This window comes from Pogona vitticeps, chromosome 2, assembly GCF_051106095.1.
Source record: "Pogona vitticeps strain Pit_001003342236 chromosome 2, PviZW2.1, whole genome shotgun sequence".
NCBI lineage: Eukaryota > Metazoa > Chordata > Lepidosauria > Squamata > Agamidae > Pogona > Pogona vitticeps.
Window position 1 is genome coordinate 95,047,645 of NC_135784.1, and position 10,998 is coordinate 95,058,642.

Sequence of the window (10,998 nt, forward strand, 5' to 3'; positions counted from 1 at the left end):
AGTATGTAGTGTACTGATGTCACTGGTTTTCCTTCCCTCTCCTCCAGTGTGGTCCAGAAACAGCAAGCCGGTGCACACTACTATTCTGAATCCACACATCCACTTAATGGGAGACGAGTCTGCCTGTATTGCTTATATCCGCATCACACAGTACATTGACACGAGTGGCATCCCACGCACCGCACAGTCTGAGGAGACTCGGATCTGGCACCGCCGGGATGGAAAATGGCAAATTGTTCACTTTCACAGATCTGGAGCACCTTCGGTTTTGCCACAGTAAGTCACTTCCCAGATCAAAAGGGTCCCTCTCAGCTCCTCTCCTATTCCATTTTCATTTGGCACACCAATGGAATCAGAATATTCTGTTTCCACAATATAAGTGTAAGTGTAAAGGAAAGGTATAAGTACAGTATAAGCAAGACAATGGAAGAAAAGACCTTCTGATTGATTATCTTGAAAATATTTAGAATTACTATATTATCACCAAGTCAAAATCTGCCTTTAAATGACTTTTGTAAAAAAAAGAATCTATGAAGATTAGGGTTAGAATAATACTAGGGATTATTCATTTGGACCAGAATGCAACTGAAAGTGGACGCCTTGGTAATCCCACAAACAGCCTGCATCCTTTTGCAGTTTGTCTGTTGCATTCTTGGTTGCATAACCAGTGTGTGACCTGCTGTACAATAGACACCCTACACCAAAGGCTGTAAGACACTTGTGTAATTATTGTTGTGCACATGGTTTCTTCAATAGGGTTCTGGCCCCAGGCTTTGGATGAGAGTTTACTCAGATATTTTAATGTGCTCATTAAGAGGAGAGTTTCTTAGATAATTCATGCACATGTAACTTAATCTCCCCACCAACTGCAGATGCACACTCGATCATTTCATCGTTTGTTAGGATCCATGTACAACCTGCCAGAATAGTGAAGACATCATCTATATGATAGGCTCAGAAAGGTATTGTGAAGGTGTTCGTGGTGTTCACAGAATAGCAGTAGCTGTTAGTGGCTTCTTAGAGTTAGACAAAAGTCTATTATCTCTCTCCTTCTTTCTTTCTCCCTTAGTTTAAACCCATTTTCATAGGATAATGTGACGTGGAATGTTCTAACCATATCTAACCTTCAGGGAGCATGATGTCCAAATCAACTCTCATCATAAGAACGAGCATTTATTGTGCCAGAGCAAGCCAAATCAGCAACAACATCTCAGTGGTTTATTTCCATGTAGTTTCTAGCAATGCCACTTTAGACTGTGATTCTCACTGTCCCTATTCCCAATTAGCATATTGTGATCTTATGGTTGTCCCAGTTGCTTTGTCTATTACAGTGGACTCTAACCTTGGATCCCCAGATATTCTTGGACTACAACTCCCAGAAATCCTGGCCAGTACAGCAAGTAAGGAAGGCTTTTGGGAGTTTAGTCCAAGAACATCTGGGGAACCATGGTTAGGAACCACTGGTCTATAAGGAAAATGCACCACTGCATACCATGCTAATTAATCCGTAATCACATTGTTCTACAATTCCAGATCTTTAATATGGATTAGAACCTCCTTATCTATAAATTGGCATTGAGAGTAGACATGGGCTATTCATATTCATATCCCTAACAATATGAATATGAATCATGGCACCACAGGTGCCGCAGAGGCCCATTCCCTCCCCTCAGAACTGACTGGTCATTTGCCACACGGTGCTCAGTTCTGTTGTTGTCATCATCCCACCAATTGTGGAAGGAGCCCAGCTGTATCCTCCCTGCACAGCTGACCACTTCAGCACGGAGCCAGGATGGGAAGTCTCCCCGCTCAGCCAATGAGTGGTCACCTGTGCAGGGAGGTGGGGAGGAGCCAGCCGGGCTCCTTCCATGATTGCCACAATAATGACAACAATGAAGCTGAGCACCACACAACCAAAGGTGTGTGGACCAGCTGGTTCTTGGGGGAGGGAATGGGCCTCTGTGGCACCTCTGGTGCTGTGATTCATATGCGTATCCTCAGGGATATGAATACAATTCAGCCTTTACTTACTTGGGTATTATGGAGGAGCCAGGTGACACTGGTGTCAAACCGTTGTATTCCAGAATGTTTGTGTTACATTCCCGTAGTTTTTCCAGACCAGATTTATGCCACTCTTTCTGGATGGGTGGGTGGGGGACTAATCTGTTTAGCACAGACTGGCAGAATGCTAATGATTTATGTTACTTACGATCCTGCCTGTTAGTAGGTGATGTTAGACATTTTGACAAATTGTGTTTTTTTGTACTTCCTTGTTGCACTGAAGCAGGTATACTAACAAACTAAAGGCTTTATTTTGATTTTGTCTTTCTTTTGCTTTGTTTCCTTAGCATTCCAAACCAGTGCAGGTAGATATCTCACTCTTTTGTAAGCTATTCTGAAGTTCAGTGAAAGGAAGGGGAATTTCTTCTCCTGAAATGCAGAGTTTTGGAACTATTACGACCTGGACCATTAGAACTAAGCCAACATGGAAGTCTTACTGTACTTGTATGTCGCTGCAACAAGGAAAGTGCCCTCCAATGCTTCCACTGTCTCCGTCTCTTCTGGGAGATGCCCCCTCAAAGGCCTTCCACCATCAGGGCAATTCTTTTTCAATAGATATGGGAGTGCTAATAGGAAATTATATTCATTAAAAGAAAGACAGGGAAAAAAAACCCCCCAAATTCAAGTGTCCCCAAGAAAATTCAGTGAAAGTGGTCCTTTCCCCTACTGTTCTCCAATAGTTGGGATGTCCCTGTGGCCATGGGTGTTGCAAGATGGTAGTGGGGAGACAGCACTATCTGGTGCTGTGTGGAACCACCATTTTAATTCCCTTTACAGCTCATGGCAGAAGAGCGATGCCCCAGCACCACTAAACAGTTGCAGTGCAACCCATGCTTCACAGGACTGATGACAGCTTAAGTATATGGTTTTGCTTGTTCTTTCCGTGTTTGAAATAGGTGATCTCACATGGCTGTTCTGTCTTGTTTCTTGTCCTGTCAAGAGAAGATGGTTCCTAAGAAGTCCTTAGCGGGTGGCGTGAGGGGCGTTTTTTCAACCGAAACCACCAAGAATTGGGCAGTGGGCAGTTCTACCCCATTTCCCCTCTCCTAAGGGCATGATGGGTAGGGGGGGGTTCCCTCAACACAGTTCCCATCCCCTCCTCCCTGTGTATCTCTGTTGTCTTATAGTGTTCATCACACCTCAGTCAATATCTTGAAATGTGAATGAATGTCACTAGGGGAAAGAGGCTCTACTGACCCCTGAGGAATCTGTGAAAATTCCAGATCTTTACACAAACAGAGGATCATGAGCTGGGGTTGAAATGGTTGGGGGGGGGAACCAGATCTGGGGAGCATCATTTTGGTGGAATAAAAAGCTATTTCTTTTTGTGTTTTTCAGCTGAAAGATCAGTCGCTCAGGCCAGGTTTCTCACTGCCTCACCATAAAGGGAAGATCCTTGCTATCCTTTATCTAGGGAACTTGGCTGCTGACTCAACTACTTGGTTCTTGCTGGAATTCCTTTCACACACAGAGCAATTCACCAAAATAAACCGAGAATTTAATGGACTTTTCTCCTTCTGTTCTGCACGCTCCATGTTTGCCACCATTGTGCCATTCTAGTAGAGCAGGGCATGCACCAGAGCCCAATTGCATGAAACAGCTTTCTGTGTAAAAGGAGAAGCCCACAAGAGTATATCTAGGCTGAGAGACAGCCACCCACCAGTACTGGCCACAGAGCTCATGGATTCACTCTGGTTAAATATTCTCACAGTTAAGATGTTTCTCACAGGGACTGGATTATTTCAGTCTCAACTATTTCGAGTAAGTCTCAAAGACTGCAAGAATAGGGGGCATGCAATTGCCAGAGCAGACCTTGGTGGCCACATTCTTTCCATGGTGGATTGATATCTGCACATTGATTTTGCTCCTTTTGGCTCTCAGTCAGTTTGTATAATCCGTCTATAATTATTTAAAGGCCATACAGTCCATAACATTCTGTCACCCCTGAAAACCTGCATCTTCTATTCAACATTAGGCAAATTCTGACAAGTATCAACTTGAAAATATCTGCTAGGATGAATAGTTTCCTCCCCCTCCCCCCAAAAAACCAGCGAATAAAATATGTCATTAATTTATCTTCCCAGAAAAGTTTTTTTAATTTTGTTTTTGCTTTTGCTGAGCCAAGAGAAACTGAAAACAATTTAAACAAAACAAATATTCATTTCTTTCCCTCATCGGGGCTTGAGTGAAGGAAATGGCTGACATGTAGTTGGCATTTTAATGTGTCTAAGAGCAAATAAATGAAGTGATGGCTAAAAAGATCTGGTATGATCAGGCAATCTTTTTTGTGCGTATGTTTAATGTAGTGACAACCTCATATCATGAGGCAAATTTTATCTCAAATCAATACATGACAGGAAATTTCTTCTTCCAGGGTCAGCTTGGTAAGGCCTATCTTAAATTTACAAAGGTACTTTCTATTGAATTCAACCTCCTTTCAACTCCTTCTACCACCCTTATCCAATACAATTTGAATCAGCCTCTGACCCCATCAGTTATCAAATAAATAAATAAATAAATAAAAGTCCAACTCTTTCCCTTGGCAATTTCCCCACATATACATTTCAGGAAATATTGCAGCAGTGAAGATGCTGGCACTATGGCAACAGACTTGTCTCTTCAGTCTGAAATATAAATAGAGGCCAACTCTTTCCAGCAAAGACGGATAAATGCAGGCTTTAATAATAACACATTGAGGTGTTTCGGTTATGCTTTTCACAAACACAATGAAATCTTTCGCTATCTCTTGTACTTTGAGTGCATGCCTTTTTTAAATAGGGAAACCCCTCCCCCGAAAATCCGTGTTATTTCGTAAATGGATTTTGAGTATTTGCTGAAATGGATCTTTATGTAATACCTAGAAATATCAACTGTTTGGGTTTGTGGCTGATTTTTTAATGAAGCTGGGGTGGGGGATGGGGCTTAATGTGCTACTGTTTACATTTGAAGTTGACTTTGTGTCAAGTTGTTTTTGAAAGTGAAAGAGGGTACAAGAAGCTGGAAGTGAAGGATGGATTTCTGGTGTGGGTTTCTGGCCAATTTCATGAGTGGGCTTTATGCTGTAATTGGACTCCTTGTGGTGCATTGTCTATATGCCATGGAGAGGTTTGGAGATGAAGATGCTACATCCTAATGGGGACCCAACAAAAAAAGAAGGAGGAAACCTCTGAACTGGTGTCAAAGGACAGCATCTGCTTTCAAAGAACTTCAGAATCAGCTTGAAAGAATGAAGGAGTGGACCCTTCTCAACCCTGTGTATTTTTTTAAAAAAATGATAAACTGAAAGCCAGAGCATCACTGACATTATGGGGACATCTCTTGGATGGACATGGAAGGCTGAAAGACTTCCTTTGTGGCATCACCGTCTTGCCTTCCAGTGCAGGTATGGGAAGTGCAAGGGTTCTTAATTTTTTTGGCAGTCTTTCTGTTTCTTGTTCCCTTTTATGTTTTCCAACTTTGAAAGTCTTTACTCTTTGATGTGAAATTAACTACTGTGCACTTCTACTACCAGGGGAACTTATAAATGGCACTTTCTTTATTTGCATGACATTAACTTTATAAACAGCTATGTGTACTTCGGAGCAAACAAAATGCTTGTTTGTGGATAATAACTACAAAAAAATGGGGGTAAACTTTCTGTATAAGTTATGAATAGTGTAAATTTTGCCTTTTCCGTGGTTTGAAGTGTTTAGCTTTCCATCTTGTAAAGCAGGCTGGACATTTGCCATCATAAACCATGTTTGCAAAGTGCAAGAATAATTTCCCTTTGGAGCTGAGAGAAAGAAATGATTAAGAATACAGGGGGACCATTTGATAGGATTCCTTTGATGTAAACAGCTGTTTACTTTGTAGTTGGTACAAAATGTACATGTGCCATCTTCCATTCTCTAGGAAAAACAGTGTAACACAACCTGATAATCTGAATTATGCTGATGTTTTGTGGAACAGCAAAGAATGATGCTGAGGTGAGAATTATACTGTGGTGAGAAGGGCTTTCATACCCGGACAGGTTTAGCATATGAATATGGACTTGAAGACATGTTTACATATATATATTTAAAGTAATATAGATAGATAGAAAGACAGATAGATAGATGGAGATCTCCCCCCACCCTCTAATTAACTGAGTTTCAGTAAAGATTTTTTTGCTTCCATATCCTCTCCTGCCAGCAGCATTTAAAACAGTACATCTCACTGTTTATTGTATGGTACCTCCTCTGAAGGGTTATTTTTGAACTGCCAGAGTTCATGTGTCCTCATCTTATGTTGAGCATCACCAAGTCTGCTGGTTAGCCAGTCCTCTGGATCCCAAGGGAGAAATTGAGTCTCCTCCTAAGAATGCATCTCCTCTTGAAAGCTACTGGCCACTGAACCATTTCTGTGCCAACTCTGCTCAGGTGATAGGTAAGGACATTTGTCACTGATGCTTAACCTCTCTATGCTGACCTGTACCGATAGGTAATAACCTCCTTTGGGCATGAAAGACCTATTCTTATCCATTCCTGCTCTCAAGGATTAATCTCAACAGTGGGCAGCTGTAATACAGTATCCTATACATCCTGTACTGAATTAGCATTCTGTAGCTTCCAGCCTCTTCCTGAATGCAAGACACCTTGGCCTGAAAGTTCATTTTAAGTCTTCCAGTAAAGAGGGAAATCTGGCAGATGAAAAGTATTCCAGCGTTTTCAATTTCTTTTGTCCAGTGCATTAGACTTGAGCACCTGCACTTTAAGGAGGGCCTTTTTAACATGTATAGCATTTGAAAACACTTTCACACATTCAGTTTTCACCTTGATTTGTCACTCATGAGTCTAAAGCCTTTTTTTAAAAAAGTATGGAAGTGTTATATCTTCATCTGCTGTTTGTACCTGCTCACCTTCTGAACTCCTTAACTTCATTTTTACCCATTTAGATGAACATTCAGTGGCATAAGATATATAAAAATATATCTTTTCTTCACTTCCAAAGTACTCTCAATTTACCATCAAACAGGTCAAATGATATGTGAAACATTCAACAATTCTTTTTACTTCATATAAGCTGGAAATCATCAGCAGAATTTGTATCTTCGCAGAGTTAGTATTATTCTGTGTTATTCTGGCTTCACATACCATTAATAACTATATGTTTTTTGGGGTAAGCCTCGTGATATACGAAAATGTGTATAACATATCCCCCATCTCTCTCTCTCTCTCTCTCTCTCCCTCCCCCAATTTATAATGAACATAACTCAGCAGTCTTAATTTTGAGGAGTGACAGTGAAACAGAGAACTGATTTCTTTCTTCACTCAAGATTTCCTTCCCTCTGTTTGCCCTCTCATGAGGATTAAAATATGTATTTATATTATGACGCGAACAAACCAAGGGGACAGTGACCTACATTTTGGGATATGGCTGCCCTGCTTTACTGGGGTTGAGGACTGTCTTGTGGTCCTAGTGGTGGGAGGACAGTTGGAGAAGGACTTTGAGCAGAAAAAAACACCAACTTTCTCCTGCAAGTCTTCCATTCAAAATTGTATCCTTATGAGGATTAAAATCACTAGTAAGCCCCTATTGCATGCAACTAAGATTTCAGAGAGATATCGTTAGGAACTTTGCCTAAATTAAAAAAAGCAAGAAGCAACCTCTGTTAGCAATGTAAGGATATGCACAAGAGGACAAGCTGAACTGTAGTGACTCTGCCTGATGGAAGATCACGGCTCTGCACCAGGTTGATGGAGGTCAACTGCTATGTTAAGGAGAGATGAAGTAGAAGGCATGCTTTAACCATGAATTACCAGGATGGTCATTATCTGCTGAGTCAAGCCTGCAATGACAACTTGCCCATCTGAGCAAATTGACTGGCCCAAAGATGAAATTCCATTTAAAAAATGTAGCAACTAAAGATGTGCCCACCTGGCTAATTTTGTCACCATTGGGAAGGAAGTTTCTCAAACGGGCTACACAGTTTATCATGCCATTTGTCCCAATATTAATCCACATCTGCTTTGTTTGTGTTTATTTTCTTGGCACACAAACCTTTCCCACCGAAGTGTCCCTTGCTAATGTTTGCTGAAACATCTCCCAGTGAACATAGGTGTTCTGCTCCTTTTGTTGCACTATTCTTGTCTTTGTCTCTTTTGAACAAAATTGCAGTGCTGCTGGTTTTTGTAGTTGTTGTTTTCTTTTGGCACTCTTACTCATTCACTGAGGAAACCACCACCCTTCCACCCTTCTCTGAAGTGAAAGGACTTTGCCTGACACAACTGAGCCCATCATCCTCTTTCCCTGCCCCCATTCTGAAATGGCATCAAAGTTATCACATGAAGGGTTGCATCTGTATTTGTCCGTATTTAGCCTTGGGGGTGGGAGAACCCCTCTGGTCTATGCTCTTGAGCAGAGAGAAGTCACATATATATATAGCAAAGAAGGGTGAGCAATAAAGATGCACTGACATCAAAGGACAACTCAATCCAGAATCAAATCTAACAAATTGCAACAGTGGAAAGCTAGTCAGAATAATTTAAGTGACTCCACATTCCAGCAAGTGTAACTTTCCTCATGATGCCTTTGCCCCCTTGTAACACTGTAGAGCGAGGGTTGATCTGTGCTACTTATACCTGTATAACCTCTTCCACCTCCTGAGGTTTTCAAACTAAGCCTGGATGGGTCTGAATCAGGTGGAGTTTTCATCTGTTGAGCTGGACAATATGTAGGTTAGCTGATGTATCTAAAGTTGAACTATATGTGACAGATAATCCCCTCTTCTGACTGTATGTGACTATCAAAGCAGGAGCTTCTCACACCTCCTGTAATTTGCAAATTTGCTTGCTTTGCTTTCAGGCTCAGTTCAGCACAATGCTTCCTTAGTCTGACTCCTCTGATATGAAAACCACACTCAAGTCTCTTGAGGTTAACATGATCCCAATGGCAGGTTGTCTATATCGTATACTTTGGAGCTATTTCTACTGTATAAGTGATTTAAAAAGAAATGCAAAAAAACCCTAACTGCTCTTTGCTGGAATACAGATTTGCCTAAATTGTTCTATCTAAATCTAGCACATAATTAAGCATATTTAAACCATTAAACCAGAATCCTACTGTATTACATTCAGAAGTAGCAGTAATCATTCAAGAGGCAAAAGGCACCTTGCTTTCTGTCTGTTGTACGCTGAGAAGTCTGTCAGGCATATGAATGGATGTAGAACTGACAGCTGTCAAACTGCAAAATCTGCACCATTACACAGTGTTTTGCAGTAAGATCTCAGTCACTGATTTAAATGGGCTTAAGCATATTTAACTGTTGCTAGCGTCAGGCCTTTGAAACTGAATCCCAGGGATCAATTTCCAGCTGCATATGTGAGAAGGAAAGTGGCCTTTAAACAGTAACATTCTGTACTGGACTCTTTCGACTGCCTACTACAGTGCAGTTATTACTATGCTGGTGGAATGGACGAAATATTCAAATGCATGTTCAGATAGGTACAGCCTGAAGTAGGCATGTTCCATTCTTTTCTCTCCTTTTTGACTCCAAATCCCAGAATTCTCTATTCTGGGTATTGCCAGACCCACCCCTAAAGTGTGCCCATCTAAAGAAAGGCTGGGCTGGAGGACTTCATGGCCCAGCACAGGCTGAGCCCTGACCTGAGCTTCCTGTTATGAAAAAGGATGTTGCCTTGGCTCTTGCCAGAATCTTCAGGGCAACATCCTTTTCTAACACGAACGGAAGGCTAGAGTGTGGCCTGTTCTGGGCTCTGAAGCCTTCCAGCTTGGCCTTTCTCCAGGTAAGCACAATTTAGGTGTGGGTCTGGCAGGTAGAACACCCTGAATGGAGAATTTTGGGATTTGGAGTTTTACAAAATGGCATTTGTAGCTTGAGGCCAAGCCAAGCCCATCAGACGTCTCACCTGGCTGGGGATACAGGCTGTCTTCTCTCCTCCAGTCATGCTACATTTTTTAATCTTTTCTTAGGATGAGGTTTATTTCCTTCTCCTCAGTTCTTGCATGGCTGCAAACAAGCCACCTTTTGTCCATTTTATTTTTTTGGTTTGTTCATTTTTGTTTTTTTGTAAGGTAACAAATCTTTCAGAAGGCAAAGTTTGGGATAATTTTTTTCTAACTGTTGCACAATTTTATGGCTTTTGTAACATTTTAGAGGGGGAGTCAGGAAAAAAATTAAATGGGTTTAAAATAAAATTATAAATGTATATATAAAATATATATGAATATATATATACATATGAAATCTCTATGGAAATATTTATTTCACATGAATGCAAAAAAGAAAAAGCAGCTTTGTAATGTAAACAAATAAACTTCAGAGAGTGTCTCTCTCATGTTTGTTAACTTGATGTGACTGGAATATTCCAAAATTCTTCAGTATCTTTTGTAAGTGACTCAGAACTGTAAAGCAGTGTGACAGTGTTGGATTCTTTGTTCCAGTTTTTTGAATCTGTGGCTGTGAACAAAATGATCACTGCTAAAATTTTATGCTATATTTTTTGGGAGGGAATGGGGTCAAGGACATGGGGATTGTCAATTTTATTCTTGGTGTTTCAAGTGCAATAAAATAGCTACAAACTCTTGAGTATGGAAAACACTGATTCTAGCTAAATGACTTTCACAGTTTGCCTGACTCACATTTCTGGGATGTGTTTGCCTTTGAGAACATCACATGTGGAACACAAGCAAGCAAGCTTACCTGCCAAGGGACGGAACTTCCCCTGCCCTCTTCTGTGCTTCAGCTTTGGATCCTGACAAATCCTTCTTTTTCACTGATTAAATACCAGTTTCTGGCCAGCTGAACAACTGTATCTAGTCCAGACCATTTTGTCTGCTGTGTGTATACTTTCATAGAATGATGGGATAATGGAACTGGAAGGGGTCTATAAGGCTATCAAGTCCAACCCACCTGTTCAGCTCAGGAATCCAAACGAAAGGCTATCTGACAGATGGCTG

General features: G+C 41.1%; 1 protein-coding gene across 10 annotated transcripts in view; it reads left to right on the forward strand.

The window, feature by feature from the left end:
- The window catches only part of CAMK2A (calcium/calmodulin dependent protein kinase II alpha), a 159,461-nt gene extending 150,453 nt beyond the window's left edge, over window positions 1–9,008 (forward strand). For 2 of the 10 annotated variants that reach the window (XR_012083673.2, XR_013541852.1), the window contains 4 exons: window positions 48–276; window positions 873–962; window positions 2,839–2,919; window positions 3,400–3,567. Coding sequence is in view for 8 of the 10 variants with exons in the window: in XM_020806779.3 (XP_020662438.1) it covers window positions 48–276; window positions 2,349–2,366; window positions 2,839–2,908 (317 nt within the window). In the remaining 2 variants the exon portion in view is untranslated. Of the gene's footprint in view, window positions 1–47; window positions 277–872; window positions 963–2,348; window positions 2,367–2,838; window positions 2,958–3,399 lie in introns of all 10 variants that reach the window. The other 8 variants (XM_020806779.3, XM_020806783.3, XM_072990064.2 and 5 more) reach the window with 6 other exon arrangements.
- The last annotated feature ends 1,990 nt before the right edge of the window (window positions 9,009–10,998 follow it).